Genomic DNA, 19,559 nt, shown 5'->3' with positions numbered 1-19,559 from the left:
ACACTCTCAGAAGCACATGCTTTCTTGCCTACCCTCACAGTCAGCATTCCCTGTAACAGGGATTCCTTAACATTGTTTACCAGAATTCCCATCATCCCTAGCCAAAGGCCATTGCAGCTGGGGACGATGGAAGTTGTGGTCAGCAATAGGGATGTGCACAGAACCGGTTTGGAGGCCCCTTATGGGCTTCCAATCCAAACCAGTTCAAACGGTGGGTGGTTCCTCCGGTTCGAAGGGAGGGGGGTGCTGCTTTAAGGGCAGTGGAGGATGTACGTACCCCTCCTGCCGCTCTTCCCCTGCCAGTGTTCCATTTTTAGAAAGTCCAGCGGGGTGGCAGCATACCTGCCTGCAACCCCGTTTGCCCCCTTTACCAGAACTAACTTGAAGTATCTGATGCACCTGTGCATGGCGGGTGCGCACACACACAGAGCAGGAGGTAAGTGCACAGCGGGTGCGACGTGCACATGCCGGTGCATCAGATACTACTGGTTAGTTCCAGTAAAGGGGGCAAACGGGGCGGCAGGGAGGTATATGGATGCCCCAATGGACTTTCTGAAAACATAGCACTGGTGGGGGAAGAGCAGCGGGAGGGGGAAGAGCAGCGGGAGGGGGAAGAGCAGCCTCCCCCACCCTCAAAGCAGCACACACACCCCCGCCATCGAGCCTCCCCTGCCTGGTTCCGTGTACATCCCTAGCCAGAAACATCTGGGAATTACTGTTACAGGAAACACTGCTCACAGTGTCCGAAAATATTTAGCATACCTTCATCTCCTTCCACTTCTCCCTCCTCCAACTCTTAGATAGGCATGTGAAAAGGGGGTTTTGTGAATTTTTTTTTAAAGTGAAAAAACATTTTTTTTAACCTTTTCCCCTTTGGGGAAGGTCCTCGAGGCAGTGGTGGTGGTGGTCCACAGAGGTTCCCCCTTCCCCTGCCGGCCTCCGTTATCACCCCCTCTGGCGGGTTCTTCGGCCCGTTCGGGCCTCCGTAGATCAGGCACAGCGGCCATTTTGGACGCCGCCGCACATGCGCAAATGGCCTCAGTGAAGCCTGGCATGACCCAGGGCCTCGCCAAGGCCATCTGCGCATGTGCGGTGGCACCCAAAATGGCCACTGCGCCAAACTACGGAGGCCCGAAACAGCTGAAGAACCGGCCAAAGGTGGTGATAACAGAGGCTGGCAGGGGGAGGGGCAACCTCTGCGGGACACCCCACCACCACGCTGCAAGGACCTTCCCCAAAGGGGAAAAAGTTTTGGTTTTTTTTAATTATAACTAAAAAAAAAAATCACAACCCCCCTCCCGGACTGAACCGAACTTCGGGGTGGGGGGGTTCTGGGGGGTGCCGGACCACCAGGCCAGCCGGTTCCGTGCACATCCCTACTCCTAGTTAATATCAAGCAGGCAAGAAATGCTTCTTCACTCATTCCTTCAAATACTCATTAATGAAAATTCTTCAGAACTGAGTTTACAGCACATGCAACCAGGAACAATTATATTTATATACTTCCTCTTAATGAAGCTGTTAAGAGGAAATATACTTAACCAGATACATTTTAAGTTGGTTGGTTGCTGTCTGGAATCAAACTTGCATTAGGCTCCAGACAGCACTCAAACACCTAAACAAGTTTCTAGTTAAGTATTTTTCCTCTTAACAGCTTTATACCTCCACCTCTATCCCTCCATATCTTGCTCAGTGTGCGAGTTCAGTAAAACTATAACCATACTGGAATCAAAACCACCACCACTAAGGTTCAGCCAGGTAGAGTCCCCAGCTTAAAGGAATCTCTCTACGTTTGGAACATGGTCACTGCTCACCAAAACTGGACCCTTTTATTATTTGACTTTAGTACATTCCCCTTCAGGAATGGAAGAACTGGTGGTTAAAGCAATTTTTATCTGGTCCCAGCAGCCCTACTGCCTATCAAATACTGATAAAGATGTGGTAAATGTTTTGCCCAGAGTTGTATCCATTAAAAAAAAAAGCAAACGTGTTTTTAATAGCCGAGACATATTCTCCACATGAACACTGAACTTCTCTGAGTTCTGCATTCAATGGCCTGGCCAGGCCATGAAGTCCTTACTGCTTGAGGACTTGAACATCTACGAAGAGGCCAGGTTGTGAGGCAAACACACATACACAGGGCATGAACATGAGGCCCCTTGATCACTCCAGCCGGTAAACTGCTTTCTTCAGTGGCTAAGTGCTCCCTTCTCTCCCTTCACGAAAGGAGAAAAAGGACGCACCTAGCCGGCAAAGAAAGCACTTTGTCAGCTGGAGAAGTCAAGAGGCTGCATGTTCGCACCCAGAGCCAGCCATGCCCCCTGCACTGGAATGCTGATGCAGGGGGAGGGGCATGGACAGCGTGGGAGAAGACACCTGGCCTCAGCAGCAGGCGGCATCACGATGGGCTTCCATCCATCATCCAAGACAAGAAAAGGGAAGGCAACATGCCAAGGGGTCATACTCCAGAGTAGCCCAAATGAATTTATGGTGGCCTCCCAGTTAGCAGGGGAGGTGGCTTAGAACACGTCCTCTGTTAACCGGACAAAGAGATCCTTTTCAAAGTGGCAATTCTCTTTATTTTAAGCAGGGGGGGGGACTATTCAACCCCAGCACAGCATCCCTCCAGTGGCTGTTGATGGTATCTACCTTCAGACTGTGTGCTCTTTGGAGACAGAGAGCACACACATACCCCATGTAAACAACTCTGAGGACCCTTTTTGTTGAAAAAATTATCTAAATAGTAGCAGCAGCAAGCAGCAGCAGCAGCCCACAAAATTGTCAGAAGCGTTCCACAGGGAATCGAGAGATCCTACCTTAGAGGTTAGGCAGGATCAAGGGCATGGGTCAAGCTACACGCGATGCTTATTTGAGTCACTGTTTTATCCAAATCAGGTGTGGGAAGCTGCAGCCTCAAGAGAAAGTTCTTAACTCCAGGGTCCATTTTTCTTATGAAAATCTATCCTCATAGGGCAAAAAGCAGCTTGGTAGGAGCTATTTTGATAAGAAAAGCATCTAGCAGGGAAAGAAGAAGGCACTCCCTTTTGGCCCTGCACAAATTTCTGCTCCAAACTGTCACTTCCCATAGTTGCTTTAAGGAAAACGAAAACCTTACCAACACACACACACACACACACACACACACACACCCCACCACAACCACCCAAAATACATTAATGCAACTGAGCACAACAAGCAGTTTGACAAGGACAGCTTCTCCAGATAACAGCTCAAATGATTTCTGATCTCCCAAGACAAAAAGTGATCTAATGTGCACCTCGACTCACCTCCAGGGAGCTCACACATTTAGAGCAGGTCAAAGCCTCCAGCTGGGAATAGACCAACCGCAGGCCCCGCAGACAGTGCAGAGGGACACACTTTAGCTAAGATAAGGAAAGGAAAGATGTGGGTAGGGATGAGGAGGAAGAGGCCACATGTAATATAGCAGTCACTAGGGCTGTGCAGTCAGATCAGTCCGACAGGCATATCAGACCCCATAGACCCACCGACAGGAATGAGTTCAGACACAATAGCAGGGAGCCCCCAACAGCCAGAACTTCCAACTTAGCTCCCCACTGTTGTGTCTGAAGCCTGTTGCAGTTCTGATATTCCTCCAGTAAAATGGCCAGTGAGCCACCTCTCAGCTGAGAGGCAACTTGCCAGCCGTTTAACTGGAGTCCAACAGGAATGTCAGATTTCTGACTTGACTTGACCGGAAATGAGGGGGGATGACATATCAGACCTCCCAACAATTTTTCTGCTGGATCAGATCCAATTGCTTTGTGGTACACAGGCCTAGTAGTCACGTAATTCCAATGCCCTCCCACATACAAGGGTACACATACTTTAGGATCTCACCCATGCCCTGCCCCCAGAGATATTATCCATATACAGTTGACCTAAAATCCACTATCACCAGGCCCTCCCACAACCTTGCAACAATAAGGTAAAGGTTTTTAATGAGATTTCTCACAGAACTACTATCTCCATTTAAGAAAGCTGACTTTAGACTGGAGTGCAAGAAGAAATCAGACTGATTAGCTACCAATGGACAGCAACACATCCTCCCCCGGCAATGACTAGGAATAGGTCATCACTCCTCCAGAGGACCCAACACCAGCATCTGGAGCTCTAACCTCTAAACGTCGCAAAGATTTGAAGGGGAAAATCTTCACAGCAGCAGGCAAGCTACAGTCAGGAACGTGAATGAGCTAGAGGGAGGAGAAAGTCAGTCACTCACCAGCAACAAGTTTCAGTGCTACCAAGACTCCCAATATGCAGTCCCTGTCAAAAATCTAAAGCGCCCAGTCCTTCAACCATTCTATCACCTAAAGATATCACTTGTAAAGTTAAGCCATCCGCTTCTGCAAGAAGTTCAAGTGAAGCAATGTACAAGCACCATAGGTGGCAGCACATTATGCATAATTTTGCATCCAAAGACACAGCTACTGATATTCTGGTATAGATATAGAGGCGTGACTAGGTGAAGTTTTGCCCACAGTCTGGCCATGAGGCTGAGCACAAGGGAGGGGCTCCCCACGCCTGCAACTGTAGTTTGGCGGGCCATTGTTTGGTGAACATCTGCGACATGATTTGGAGTTATGATGTGAAACCTCGGCCACGTTTACCTCCGGTTTGGCATTGCATGCGAATGTGGCCATGGTCTCATAAGAACTAACCCCAGTTTCCTTATTCTCCCCAAAAGTAATCCACTAATGCTCCCTTCACTGCAAAAGCATTGCCATTAAACCAAACACGATTGTGATCCAGTTCTCTACAGCATCAATTCTTGCATTTCACAGCTAACTATTCATGTGGCCTTTTGCCTTTGACTATTTTGCCGAAGTACACGTTAACAGCAGAACAGAACAGAACAATGACAGTTGGCTAAAGGTTCCTGAAGAGAGCGTACTGCACTAGCGGATCACACCACAGAGGCATCTGCGCATACAGACTCTCACCAACAGAAGCTACAAGGCAGAAGTGAGAAAGGCACTAAGTCACTCTGAAGCCCAAGAATGACAGAGCAGGCAGTGTGCGGAACAGGGTGAAACAGCGATGCTCTTTTAAATGCAAAGTAGATTTAGACTGTAAGCTTCTCAGAACAAAATGCTACCCTGGAAAAAAATGACACGTACACTGATGGAGCTATATAAAGTCATCTTCTCGATAGATATCTGACTCACTTTTCTCTTGGTACAAACATCTGAGAGATTATGCTAGACTGGAAAGCATGCAATGGAGGCTGAATGAGGGCTTCAGAGACTAATCACAGGAACTGGCCCCTGATGGAAATTCTGTATCATCAGCTTTTGTTTTGATAGGACACTTCTCACAAGTATTGCTGAATGCACACCAATGGCCCCAGCACATTTTATCTAAACAGTCTTACTGGCTAATGTCACTGAGCTACAATTCATCTGGTCATGGACCCAAAGCAGGGTTCAACATGCAGGCTCCATCTGCCCCCACAGAGCATCTGGCAGGGATGCAATAGCACTGGCAGCCTCTATAAAAAGGCTTTAAGCAGCCATCATATCTCTTCTCAGTTAAAGGCTAATCTGAGATTTAGCTTCTCCAAACTTTAGCATTAGCATCCCTTGCTGAGTGAAGAGATTAATATCTTTATCTTACATTCACTCAAGTAAGCCACCAAGAGACCCACAGCAGCCAAATAACCCACTTGGTAACTAAGAAAGCTAGCACATTCTAATCCATATCTGAGTGTCATGCCTGCTCTGGCTAAATGTCTGCTCATAACCAGCAAAGCAAACATACCTGAAAAGAAACAGATGGAACAGTGCCCCTAAAGATAAGACACAAAACATACAGCTCACTGGGAAGGTAAACATCAGGAGCTCCTAGAGGTGGTTACTGGGTGGGATAAAGCTCATTTCATACACAGAAAGAAGGTTCTGCATAACGAAAGTAGTAGGATAGCAACAACAACACTTTGTTAATACTACTCCAATCTCAGCCCTTGCCCACCTTCTCCAAATCAGTTGTCTTGGCCCTTCTAAATGATATGCTAACCAGGGGAGAACAAAGGCTGAACTGCACAGTATTGCACCCTTTTACCCACCCCCAAAGCCAAACTAGATGCTTCTACCAGGTCTATATAGTAATTTTTGAATATAATGAATATGATCAGCTTTAAGCTCCGATAAACTTCTGTTGCTTCCCCCATTGGATTGTCTCTGGTCCTCTTGCCTAGCAGTAATCCAGGGCCAGGAAATACCATCTGCATTAGATCAGGATATTCCACGGACCACAGAGCATCAATACCTTAGATTTTATTTCCACCCTAAGAGCAGATGTTTTCAATCGTTGATTGTGAAGAAAACCTTAGAGACATCGAGGCAGATCCTGCCAAGTTTTAGAAACCAGACTGGAAGCCCTACTCAGGTCCAGTGCTTGTTGACAAAGAGTTCTGTTCCCCTTTAAGGCTAACATATACAAGGTACCACAAGACTCTGCAACAGACTAACATGGCTACCCCTCTGAAAGAGAAGTATTACATAAATAAAAGAAATTTCATTATTCAGTTGACTGTCCTTCCCCAATAGCCTATTGTCCTTCCACTGCCCAGTCATTGTCCCAAAAGATGTCTGGAGAAAACCAACCAACAGCCCCTAGATTGCATTATCAGAACAAATCTGCAAGTTGGGTAAAAACAAAGTGTCCAATTAACATAACTTGTGCAAACAGAATTGAACTCTGTAGTGCAGCGTTCCAGACTACCAATCACCTTGCTTCAACTTTGTCAGTTAGGATTACTCCTCATTTTGCCTAATCTATATCATTAAATTTCTCTTCAGTTATTTTAAGACCAAGTTACTGAGCATTCATGGACAGCAACTCCAGGACATTCCAGGTCCCCCAATCTGTTTTTTGTCTGCTTGAGCAGATGGCATGAATATACATTTACAGCAAAAAGGAAGCTAGTTCGTTTGCCAACCTTCTCCCACCCACTCTGCCTTATGCCAGTCAGCCCTAGTTGAATCTTTCATTGCCCACTCCCTAGTCTCCTCTCCAGTAAAGAACATATATTTTGTAATTTAATCTGGAAAGCACCTTCTGCACTTTTTTCCTAAACAAACTCAACTAAGGGCGGTGTGGGGAGGGAGGGATCCAATACTTTTCTTACCAGAGAATGCTGCAAATCTCTTCCAACACACAATGCTGGATTACACTGAAAGTGCCTGTTGTTGCTATTATACCAAATTGCAGGGCTGCCCTAATCCAGAGCAAGGAAGAATGCAAATTAAATGACTAACTAAGTCATACATCACCTCAATTAGGTTTTCATATCCAATAAGGCAAAACAAATATTCCGGTTAAGAACAGACACTGGCCTAGTAATCATATGAAATGCTGCAGAACCTTGGAAACAGTACGAGTAGAGGGAGTAGAGAGAGGGGCCATAATTCAGTGGTAAAGCACATGCTTTGCATTTATTGAGCTGCTGGCTCAACCCTCCAGCATTTTTGGCCACAGAGCTTTGCCAGAGTTCTTGGAAAGTCAGTGCCAGTCAGTGGTGGGCTAGATGGACCAATGATCCGATTCAAAACAGGGGGAGCTACACAGGACATTTTATTGTTGCTTAACATAATTATGTTAACAATTTTTGTTAAACTGTTTCCCTTTCAGCCTTTAAAACCTTATTGAAGACATTTCTTTTCCATCAGGCATTTGCCCTTTAATTTTTGTTTTTGTTTGTTTTTTAGAATCTCAGATGCTGCTCTTGTTTGTACACTACCCTAAGTCATGTGGATTGGGCAGTATATTAAATCTCTAAATTAATTAATTAATAGTTGCATTTCTTACATGGACTGTAAAATTTGCTTGTAAGCTGCCTTAGGAATGAAGGTTGAGATGCAGGAATAAAATATTATATAACACACACAATCTTCCATGCCTGATATCAAAGCCAGAAAGTAGTTGTGAAGTAACACTATATAGTTTTATGTACCTTTATTTTTACCTTACCTTTGTTTTGCTTCCCCCCCACCTCCCCCCCTAAATTAGACTTTTCATTAAGTGCTGCTTCATAGCTTTTATGAGCATTTTAAAAACCATGTGTGAAATACAGCTATATACAGTCCCAGGGTCCCCATCACAAAGCACAGACCCGCTGCTCCTAAACTCCCACTTCAGTACACACCTTCAGCGAGAGAGTCTTCTGCAAGACATCAAAGAGGAACTGGGCTTGAAGAATAGCAGATGTTTCAGCAGGGTGTGACGAGAGTGCAATGAAGCCATGGTTCTGATTCCGTGGTATTAAGTGCTGCTCAAATATCTGAGTGAGAATTTGCAGTGTGGTGGTATATAAGGTCAAAGTGCTAGTGCCATCTAGAATCAAGTCTCCTGAAGAAAAAGAACCATTAGAATTGACAGAAGAATAACACTTAGATAAGCTCAACAGTACTCTTGTTTATATTACTGTATCTTCTTCTTCTAAAGTTTATTTTTTTCTATCTTAGGTACTATTATTTGGATAGAGGAAACAAACTTGCAGTTTCATTCCATTATTATTGTTTATATACAGTGCCACTTTTCAACAAAAGAGTTCACAAAGTTGTTTACACAGGAAAATAATAATAAATTGGTTCCCTGTTCCCAAGGGGTTTACAGTCCTAGAAAAACAAGGTGGACACCAGCAACAGCCACTGGAAACATGCTGTGCTGGGGCTGAATAGGGCCAGTAACATTCTGACAGTATAGTCTAAGGTTGTTTTTCCCCTCCAGTGTCTGTTTGGGCACGGTGGCAGGACAGGGAAGGAGGACACACTTCCTGGAGATAATCACCTCAAAAAAGCTTTCAAGCCACCCAATTTGCCCAATATTATATTGATATCCATTACATTACATTACTTCATAAATTAATTCGTATTTTTAAGGATGAAAGATTTTCCACAGAAAAACAAATAGGAGGGGTCAAGAGCTGTAGGCTCAGTTCACAAACCAGACTAAATCTGTTACTTGTCAGATGGTTCCCTAAGCTATGTTGGTACATTACTTCTCAGGATATGTTTCACTTGTTCATGATGAGTGGAAAATGGTGCCTGACAAGTAAAAGAGTGGATTTCCTGAGCCCTGAATATAGTAGAGAATTCCCCCCCCATCCCACATCACTGTCCACATTGCTTCACTAGTCAGTAATTACCATCAATTTTTGCCCCAAACCCAAGGTATGGCCATATCCGTGGTCACTCTGAGCAGAGCTTCTTCCCCACCCCCTGCAGTGCATTACTTCAAACCATCAGAATCTCACCAGAATCCTTCAGTAACTGAGCTAAGCTCTGGAGCATCATTTCTTTCCGGTTAGTAGGTGCCATCTACAAAATAAAGGAGGAAAAGGAGATGAGACCCATCACTTGGGAACCAAAGAATCTCAAGTCAAACTGCTCTGAAAGAACTGCAGTTCACACTTCAGATCAAAAGACTAGTCATCCACAACCCCTGTCTGGGAAAGAGACAGACCAGAGGAACTGGAAAGCACTGGAGAAGTCCAGTGCACAGAAGCAGATTTTATACTAACCTCCCAAGGCAGAGGCCTTTAGAGCCACTAAGTCGCTCTAAACCACAGTACTCTGGTGAGGCAAACACAAGCCAACTGTTGCAATGCTCACAGTCCACACAGGCACGTGATCATCATGACAAAGATCGCCCAATGTTCCTTTAAAAAGGCGGGGGCGCCCCGATTCTATTTCACACACAGGGCTTCGGAGGATCCTGGATCCTACTAGGAACTACACCCACGGCAGATAAGAAGAGCGGGAGGCTTACCTATCCCAAGCAAGTCAATGCATCCCAGAGACTAGCACAGAACGCCCCCCGCCCCAGCGCAAGCTCTATACCAGGGAAGTGGAGCCCGGAGCAGGGAAAAGATAACAGCAGGCACATGAGATACAGGCCGGGAAGGAAGTAACCATAGCAACATTCGTGCAGCCTGAGACCAAACCACCCCACTACCTGGAAAGCCGAGATCCAGTCTTCTGTTCTGAACAGCGTCCTCTGTCTTGACCATAGACACAAGGCACGCTCCTAATTCTTTTTCTCACTTCCGCGTTACCATAGAGCACAGAAGAAAACAAAAGAGTGTCCTCAGCAGGCTTAACAGAGCTAGTGCCGCCTACAGCCCAACCTCCTACCTTCATAGCTGGCGCCGGCTGTTGTGACAGCCAGAAGCACGGAGACCTGCTAATCAAAGCTTAATGGGATTTGAGGCTTCGCCCCAGCATTCTCTTTTCAGTGCCTCGGCCAGGAATGTGTAAAGTCGTAACAACAAAAGCGCGCCTTTGAGTATGTGCAGAGTATCCTTCAATTACAACTGAGTAACCACATCTGGAATTTGGCAGAAGGGCTTCTAGATCAGAGAACATTACTCCTCAGCAAGCTGGAGCCCAGGCACCTCTCCTTTTTATAAATTTTGTACAGCCTGTAAAGCTCCCTTCATATATATGCATTTTATTTATTTAAAAAATCATTGTATCCTGCCTTTCCATTCACAAGGCAGTTAACAATTCCGTTTAAAATACACAAAATTTCTAAAATACCTCCTTAGTACAATACAAGAAATAACAGAATAAAAGCAAAGAATAAAATAGCAGTATTCACCGACCTGGACGGCCCCAGGCATAAACATAGTACAGCAGGTTCAGCTTGTTTTTACTGCCCTTAATTTCATAGAGTGGCAGCCATAGGGCACAATACTCCAGAGCTTTCCTTTATTTGGGAAATACAGTATGGGAGATCTTCAACACCTTTGCAAGATGGAACATTTCGGAGCAGGACCTCTGAAACAAGCAGACCTTCCAAGAACCCTTCTGCATTTTGTTCATGAAAGTCGCCTGATCTTCTTAGCTGTACACCTTCTGGCAACTCTAATCTTTGTTTACAATTTCATTCTGAGTCAGACCTGATCCTTTAACTAGAGAGGCCCGAGGATAAGATGAGCCCTCCTGGATCAGACCAGAGGTCCATTTAGTGCATCTTGCTTCCCAAGTAGTCAACAACATACCTCTGGAAAGCCCACAAACAGGAATGAAGGGGAAATCCCTCTCCCTCCTTTGCTTTCTTGTAATTGGTAGTCAGTGGCATACTGGCTTCCCAGCAAGGGGGATTTCGTGGCATACTGCACAATACTGTAACTCTCCAGTTACTTGTCTATAATCTATTTTAAAAGCTATCTAAGATAGTGACCATCACCACATCTTGTGGCAATGAACATCATAATCAAGTTTTCTACCAGCATGTCAGCTAAATAGTAAAATGGCCATTGCTCAGTGGCATGCAGAAGATTCCAGGTTCAATCCCTGACATTTGAAGCTAAGGAAAGACCCTGTCTGAAACCCTAGAGAGCTGCTGCCACTCAGTGTAGTAGACAATACTGAGCTCGAAGGACCTATGGTCTGACTCAGTATAAAGCAGCTCGGCTGCCTAATATCTATGCCAATCATGATTTCACATGGCACGGGCCTTCCACATACCTGTAAACCCTTTGCTATCTACACTGCCTTCTGCTTACACCTTTCCTGTAAGTTTGCATCCCAAATCTGCACCAACAGTAGCCTGAGGAATCTATTACAAACACACCCCACTCAGTAATTTAGCTGTCACTAAATTATGTTTTTGGATGCTTACTTGGAAGTAATTCACTGCAGATTATGGGGCTGCCATGGAATCAGAAGCTTGAGTACCACAATCACCCACAAACCACCTAAACACCAGTACTCCATCCTAATAGTTTATGAATTTTATGCATGCACTAACCTGTATCATCCAGATTACAGACTACAGGGTCCTATAGCAGAGAACAGGGAATATAATATCCAGATGACTCAAGTAAATAAGCCATGCCATAACCTATAGGAAAAGAACAAAGACAACATAAAGACAATAAATAAATTAGAATGGGGTGGGGGTGGGGATCCCTTTTGGATCAAACATATAGGCCAGATTTGTCCACTGAACTCTTCTGTCCCTCTCCAGGACAGAAATTCCCAGTCTTCTTGGAGGATTTCCAACCAGCAATTTCCTGCTTCACTACAATTAGGGTTGCGGGAGTTCAGACAAATGCAGGGGGGGGGGGTTACAGTGACTTAATATGGTAACAGCAAGGTGCTGTTCATACAGCTAGCAGCATTATTCAGTCCCCCCACCCACCCATAATGATTGGCCTTAATGCCAACCGTAATATATGTGTATTTTAAAAGTTGCACTTTGAGGGAGTGGTGAAAATGGCTGTGTATGGAGAGACCCCTGAGATGAGATGGAGGTGTGGCTACCTGACTGGGAGTGACTTTGGGGAGTGTTGGCTAAGCCTGCCATGGACCCCTCTCAATTCCACTCCTGGGCAGATTTGCTTCCTTGTGCCCTGCAATCTTCTTCTAGTTCAGTGTTCCATCTAATACTGATTTTAAAAAAACAAAAGATAAAACATGGTGTTCTAGCCATGTGTTCTAGTAACAGCAGTGCACTAGAACAACAGAAGTTACAGCTACTGCAAAATCCATAGCAGGTTTCAAGCCCTCTAGTGGGAGGATGCGGGAGATGAGGGAGATACACAGGAAAAAAAGAGTTTGGGTACACAGAAAATGCAGAGTTTGGGGGGTCTTGCAGGGGGGTGATAAAGAAGGCCACGCTCCTCTACACATGGTTCTGGTTTCAAAAAATATCCACAGTGTCCTTGTACAAGAACACTAATACATCAGATCAACCCAGCAACTTTTCCTTTCAGAAATGGAGAACGAAGTAATAACAGCTCCATGGTGTCTGGGGAGAGGGAGGAGGGCCTGTGTGGTGCCCTGTTGTCCCATGAGATAGCCTTTTCAGTGAAAAAGTGATGTGGTAGATCTTCCAGTTAATCTAATGTACTGATGTTCTGCTGCACTGGTGTACTTGCAAAGAACACCACTAGAAATATATATCCTCTAGGTCAGTGTTTCTCAAACTTTTTGGAGTCAAGGACCGCTAAATTCTTCGTGCAGAGTTTCAAGGACCGCTACATTCTTCATGCGCAGTTTCCCGGACCAGCAGTTAGTAAAGGGGTTTCAAGTCTGTCTGTCTATCTATCTATCAGACTTCTATACTGCCCAAAACTTGCATCTCTGGGCAGTTTAGAATGAAAATAATATAAGCATTGAAATAATTAAATTTGGAATCTTTTGCAAACATGGAATATTAGGGGCTCTTAACCTTGGGTCCCTCAGTTAAACTCCCATAACCCCCAACAACAATGGCATTTGGCCATTATGGCTGGGGATTATGGGAGTAGAAGTCCACCAACATCTGGGTACCCAAGGTTGAGAACCCCTGAATTTAAAAGCCTGGGTGAACAAATTTGTCTCCAGTATGTCTGGAGTGGAGGTGCTTGTGATTACTCAATGGAGAGGGGATGTTGGGCCATTAGAAAAATTCAAAAGCTACATGGGGCCAATGAAAACAACATACAAGCAAGCCCCACTGATGCAAGAGGGAAACAGCGTTCCCTCTCAAGGCGCCTCAACCACAACAGGCAGCTGGGTTTCAATCAACCAACCTTTGGCTGCAAACAATGAGCATGCAAGAACCAGTAGCCCTTGAAGTGGCGCCCACTGCCACACTTTTTCCTCCATGCCCCCGCACCGCATACAATTTGAAGCTGTAAAGATAGGGAATAAGATAGCTGTAGGAAGATCTCAGCAGCACGTGGAGGCAAGGCACAAGAAGGGTCCCATGCCTCCGTGATACTCTTCCTCTTCCATGCCATGTGCAAAATTGAGGAAGTGAGTGCCTTGATTTCAGTTGGGGGGGGGGTTGACTCCCAGTCAGGGACCGGCACTCAACCCTTCGGGGACCGGCAGCGGTCCAGGGACCGGTGGTTGAGAAACACTGCTCTAGGTGATGGTAAGATGGAACGTACTTCCTTTCCAGAGGGAAGCTTCCCACTCCTCCAGGCCCACGCCCATTGGGTCCAGTCCCAGTGAGACCATTTGGAGTTAGTGCTCCATTACAGTAGCTGGAGTTTCCCATGGATCTAGTGTGCAGTTATTGTTGTGCAAGAACACTGTTTTGTGTTTTGTTTTATTTTTAAAACAGAAAATTACATTGGGGGAATCCACAGACACCACACATGCACTCCCCCCATTCTCTTCACTACCTGGTCACAGGTGAATGTACCAATCGGAAGCAGGAAATGGGGGCCTCCTCTACAACCCTATTGGCCAGAAATGGGAGGGATGGATCATGGTGGAGTAAGCTGTGTGTACAAACCAACCTTTGCATAACTGTAATGAAATATAACCAACCATAATTAAAAAAAAACACAGCAGTGTGAATGCTTCCAATTTACTTTGATTTATGCTTATTTAGCTTGTATGCATTTATACACATTTTATATATTCTCGTCCTAACTTACATCACTTCCTCCTGCAGTAAAGCCCCTATTCTGGGAAACCTCCTGTCAAAGCCTTCCCTTATAGATGAGCTATGATAGGGCACCAACAGTTGCTCCTGTCGTTCAGGTTAACACGCTTCAGAGAAAATGAATGAAGGTCAAAAGCTTAGGTCTAATTTGGGAAGAGGCAGGGCTGCGCTTTGCATCATATATAGCACAATGATTTATTTTTATGAATGGATTATTCAGTTCACAAGATTAGCAAACAACATGTTGTGCATGGGTTTCAAACAAGAACAAAAATTCAGATCATTACATCCAAATGTAAACCGCCCTGAGCCACTTTTGGAAGGGTGGTAGAGAAATCAAATCAAATCAAATCAAATCAAATCAATCAATCAATCAATCAATCAATAGACTTGTTTCTACAACTGATCACCAAAGAAACCTCCCTCGCTTCCCCTGTTTAGCCTCCCTCAGGAAATAATACCAGAGTGACCATTTGTGTGTGTGTGTGTGAGAGAGAGAGAGTGAGAGAGAGAGAGAGAGAGAGAGAGAGAGACTGTCAGTTGCCAAGGCACCTGAAGTGATTTACAACAATAAAACCAACACAAAAAATGAGCCTAACAGCTAGTGGGAGCTGGAAGGCTGAGTACAAGTGTATGTGTGTGCGCGCCTGTTCCACTGCATTGCCTGGCCATGAGGCTCGGGAAGGGTTAGCAACAGTGAGTGCCATGCTAAATGTGTGTGGAGGTGCCAGTGAAGCTGCTGTACCAAAGGAGGCTACATGTCCCTCCTCCCTCCCTGCCAGCTTAGCTCTCCAGAATAGCCACTTGCTCAGCTGCCGCCTGCTCCGGCAAAAGGCAGCAAGTGACTCATAGCCTCACTGCTCGCCACACAGAATTTTAATAAGGGAACAAGACCAGCCAATGTGCAGCTCGTCTCTAAGCAGAGCCGGTAGCAGCGGATGGCTGCCTGCAGGAGGAGCAGGAAGCTGCTGCACTGAAGAGGAGGAGGAGGGAGGAGGAGGAGGAGGAGGTGTCTGACACAGCCGCCCTACCTGAGAGCCACTAAGCAGGGAAATGGACACATGTTGAGTGATCTCCAGCAGCTGAAGGGAGGGCAAGAGGCCAGCAGCGTGCATCTTGTGGACCCCTGGCTGGAGGCAAGCAGCTCTCCTTCTCAGCAGCAGCTGCGAGGTACAGTATAGCCTCTTCCCCCACCCCCACTCCCTCCTCCATCCCATTCTGGTCCAGCTTCTTCATGTGCCTGGCATTGCCAGGTGCAAGGCAGAGACATCTCTCAGGGGGGATCTCATAGCTGGACCCATTTAAATGGGCTTTCTGTCTCCGCTCTGGTGTGGCACAAGAGTTTGGACTTTTCAATCAACAGAATGTCAAATCCTGCCTGCTAGAAAGGGCACCCCAAGCATTTGCCAGAGCAGTAGAGGGGATTGCAGGATATCTGTGTGCTTTGTGAATCATTCAGCAAGCATGAGAGAACAAGAAATAATAATAATAGCAGAAGAGGGTGTGTGTATGTGTGTGTGTGGATGCATGTGTGCATTCCCCACCCCCAGCAACATATCTTCCAGTGTACTTGGTGTCCCCACAGAAAATGTCTGTGGTGTCCAAATCCTGAAATCTGCAGCCCCCCATGTAAATTCCAGTGTAAGAGAACAGCATCTCCTTAATGCGTTTAAGGATTTTATTTGTGCTAAGACTCAGCCCTGGAATCTGTTTTCAATGTCAGCATTCCAGGGTTCTGCAATATGTGGAGTAATGGAGAAGAGAGTGCCTCTGAGCATGTGTAGTGTGCCTTTCTCTCACCACTGAGTAAATTCCATATATCTGGGATTGTGGCTATTGCTTCCAGGTCAGAGGATATGACTGTCAGGTGGGTGTGAGCTCATAGAAGTTAGCCACTGATACTATCCCAATCGAACAAATAAATAAATAATAAATATGCATATGCCACAGCAGCTCTGGCATAAAAGCTCTCACTGTTTGCTGGGTTTTTATATACAATTAATGTCTCCAGTTTTGTCCCACCTATTATATATGATTTCTTGTGCTATATGTGTCTGATTCCCATTATACTCCTGGGTCTCTTTCTCTTCATGCAAGAAACTGAACTTTGGGCAACATGCACTTTAGGGGATTTTGAGCCCTCTTTGCCTACTCTGTCACACAGGATGCAGTCTTCAGTCCCTCATTCCTGGTTTCCCTTTGGCGCCAACAGCCTATCATTTGGGAGTGACGTGTGTCTGTAATCCAATCTGTCCTCCTCTTCCTCCTCTTGCTTTTCCTTGTTTATTGCAATAGGTCCAACAAGCCTCAGTTATGAGCCATATTCTAGCTACACTCAGCCATCAATAAATGCAAAACAAAAGGAAATATGGGGCCCCAAGGCATCCATAGGCTGAATGTGAAACAGGAGACAGATAGGCAAATTGACAATGGAGCCCAAGTAAACAGTAAAATGATACTAGCTCGTATGAGAGAAAGAGACACTATCTGCATGGCTATCAATGGCCAAAAGAAATGCTTTACTCTCTAAGCAGGTAGTCCATCTGACCCATGAACAGCAAGTTTTAGAGAACATGACTACCCCACATAGCTTTGACCGTCCTTGTCACTCACTCCCAACAGCAGCATGATATTCAGCAGGCAAAGCTTTGTTTAGCATGCTGGCACGGCAATGGGAGATTTATTTATCTATTCAGAATATTTCTGTACCACTTTTAAACAAAAAGTTCTCAAAGCAGTTTACATAGCAAGGAATGAGAAGGCAGTTCCCTCTCCCAAAGAGGCTCATAATCTAGAAATAGACACACAGGAGACAGCAGAGGAAAGGGAGAGAAGTGGAGGCAGAGGAAAAACAGGGCAAGAATGTGCGATTTGTTGCAAATGTACTTAGGCTTAGTTACAGAATCATACTGGTCCTTGCAAGGCCAATGGAGGAGGTCTCTCTGTCTTGCTTCACTTGCTTGATATCTGCTTGTTAGGCAGATGTTAAAGGCTCAGAAGCAGTGACAGATGAAAAAATGTTGGCAACAACTGCTCTCAACTTCCAGCAAAGAAAAGGCAGAGGTTACCCAAAGTTCTAAGCAGATCTTCATGTGGCTGACAAACACAGCCTCCATTGCAGCTGCTTCTTACAATCTGCTTCTCACAATATTCCTACCTCTCTCCCCTCCCCTCCTGTCCCCAGCTTCTCCTTGTCAAACACCTTTGCTCTCCCCTTCCCACTCTGGGCCTCAATCAGGGGCGTAACTACCATTAGGCAAGGGGAGGCGGCTGCCTGGGGGCCCCCACGCCTCGAGGGGGCCCCCAAAGGCAAGTCAAATGTGGAGTGTGTGTGTATCAGCGAGGGGCCCATTTTAAAATTTTGTCTCTGGGCCCGCTCCAGCCTCGTTACGCCCCTGGCCTCAATTCTAGGGACTGTCTATCTGAGCCTTTCACAAAACCATGGTCACCTAAGCCCGATTCAGACATGCTGCTTGCTGCACGAGTGTACAGATGTCAGTACCCTCATGTGTTTGTGTGAATGACTGTACCTACGTTCATATTAAAAGTGAACCTGGGTATAGGCCCCTCGAATGTGTGGTACAAACAGGAAGTGTACCTGTGTTTCACATAATGTGTGAATAACTATACTTGTGTACAGATCTGTACATAGGTACACTGTACACTTGCTGTATGAGTGTTGAACAGAATGGGTGAATGGGACTCTTCCCTTCCTAGGTTCCTCTTTCTTATCCTCTTGGGCTCCCTCAGTCCTAACACTTGGCCGAGAGAAATGACAAAGGCATCTGCCTGCTAGAGGAGTCTCTTTTTTTAATTGCTGCACTTGGCTTGCCATCTGCCTTTCTTTCATCATGGCTGTATGCATGGGGTTCCCTGGTGGCCTCCCATCCAGACACTGTACCAGAGCCAGACCTGCTTAACTTAAGCAGGATTACTTTGTCATGTACCATTTTAGACCATAACCTGGGACCATTTGTCAATGGATTTAGGGCATCATTGGGGGAAAGATATATAGTACCTGAACCATATGTTTTAACAGCAATGTACAGCCATTTGTTTATTTACATTTCATACTACCTTTTCATCAGACATTTGAGGGTTGCACACATGGTTCCTCCCCATTTATCATCTCAACATCTCTGTGAGGTACGTTAGGCTGAGAGAGAGTGACAGGCCCAGAATCACCCAGTGAGCTTCATGGCAGAGCAGAGATCTGAACCCAAATCTCCCCCGCCCCCATGACACCTTCAAAATTCTGTAGCTCCTGGAGCCACTGAGCATGCTCAGTCATTGCTGGGCAATGACCCCACCCCCACCCCGCTTTATTTTCAGTTTACAAACATATAATGTGTTTGTATACCTAGAGAGAGCATTCCAAAAAATGTAGAACCCACTACCTTATTTTTGACTGACTGTTTTGCTTCCAGAGAAACAGACAACTGTCCACTTGAATTCACCATTAGAAATGATAAGTAGAAACTAAAATACATTGTTGCGAATACACACACACACACACACACACACTACACAGACACAAAACGCAATCCTAATACCCACCTTCAGGATAGGGGCTCAAGCAGGCCAATTCCTTCTCTCCCCTGCCCCTGCAGTTTTCTGTTATTTTTTCCCAACGGATACTTACCCTAATACCAACCCTAATACCCACCTTCAGGTTAGGGACTCAAGCAGGCCAATTCCTTCTCTCTCTCTCCCCTACTCCTGCGTTTTTCTGTTATTTTTTCCCAACGGACATTTAAAGCATTCCATGGCTCCTGGAGGCCACTGATATTGCTTAGTCCATACTGGGCTGTTCTTTTGAGGTTTTCCCTTTGCTTTTTGCTTTTAATTTACAAACTCATCTGCGTGTATGTAGGGTGTCCCCAAGTATGTAGAAGCCATTACCTTGTTTTTGGGTGGTCATGTTTCACTTCCAAACTGATATTTGTTTGTTTGTTTGTTTGTTATATGTATAAACCGCTCCATCCAAAGGCTCTGGGCAGTGTACAAGCTTAAAAAGTCATAAAAACACACACCGTTTAAAACACAATACTAAAAACAACAAAAACAATTTTAAAACAATTAAAACCCATTTAAAACCAATTAAAATACTTAAATTTAAAAAAAAAAAAAAAACCTTGGAAGGCTAGGCA

General features: G+C 45.3%; 2 protein-coding genes across 8 annotated transcripts in view; one reads left to right on the top strand and one right to left on the bottom strand.

Moving 5' to 3' along the window:
* Positions 1-19,132, bottom strand: part of STK11IP (serine/threonine kinase 11 interacting protein) — a 42,103-nt gene extending 22,971 nt beyond the window's left edge. Inside the window, exons 1-6 of one of the 7 annotated variants that reach the window (XM_053246711.1) lie at positions 19,076-19,132; positions 11,776-11,868; positions 9,275-9,338; positions 8,165-8,367; positions 4,137-4,211; positions 3,288-3,383 (exon numbers count right to left, since the gene is read on the bottom strand). In XM_053246711.1, coding sequence (XP_053102686.1) covers positions 3,288-3,383; positions 4,137-4,211; positions 8,165-8,367; positions 9,275-9,338; positions 11,776-11,784 — 447 coding nt within the window. In that variant the 5' untranslated portion in view covers positions 11,785-11,868; positions 19,076-19,132. Of the gene's footprint in view, positions 1-3,287; positions 3,384-4,136; positions 4,212-8,164; positions 8,368-9,274; positions 9,339-9,541; positions 9,620-9,789; positions 9,861-9,975; positions 10,129-11,775; positions 11,869-12,290; positions 12,416-18,486; positions 18,591-19,075 lie in introns of those variants that run through there. The other 6 variants (XM_053246726.1, XM_053246719.1, XM_053246736.1 and 3 more) reach the window with 6 other exon arrangements.
* SLC4A3 (solute carrier family 4 member 3) overlaps positions 15,203-19,559 on the top strand; it is a 77,677-nt gene continuing 73,320 nt past the window's right edge. The window contains exon 1 of the mRNA XM_053246672.1: positions 15,203-15,579. The gene's annotated coding sequence lies outside the window, so the exon portion shown is untranslated. The remainder of the gene's footprint in view (positions 15,580-19,559) is intronic.

This window comes from Hemicordylus capensis, chromosome 1 (genome assembly GCF_027244095.1).
Source record: "Hemicordylus capensis ecotype Gifberg chromosome 1, rHemCap1.1.pri, whole genome shotgun sequence".
Classification (NCBI taxonomy): domain Eukaryota; kingdom Metazoa; phylum Chordata; class Lepidosauria; order Squamata; family Cordylidae; genus Hemicordylus; species Hemicordylus capensis.
The sequence above is the reverse complement of the archived record's forward strand: the minus strand, read 5'-3'. Positions and strand labels throughout refer to the sequence as shown.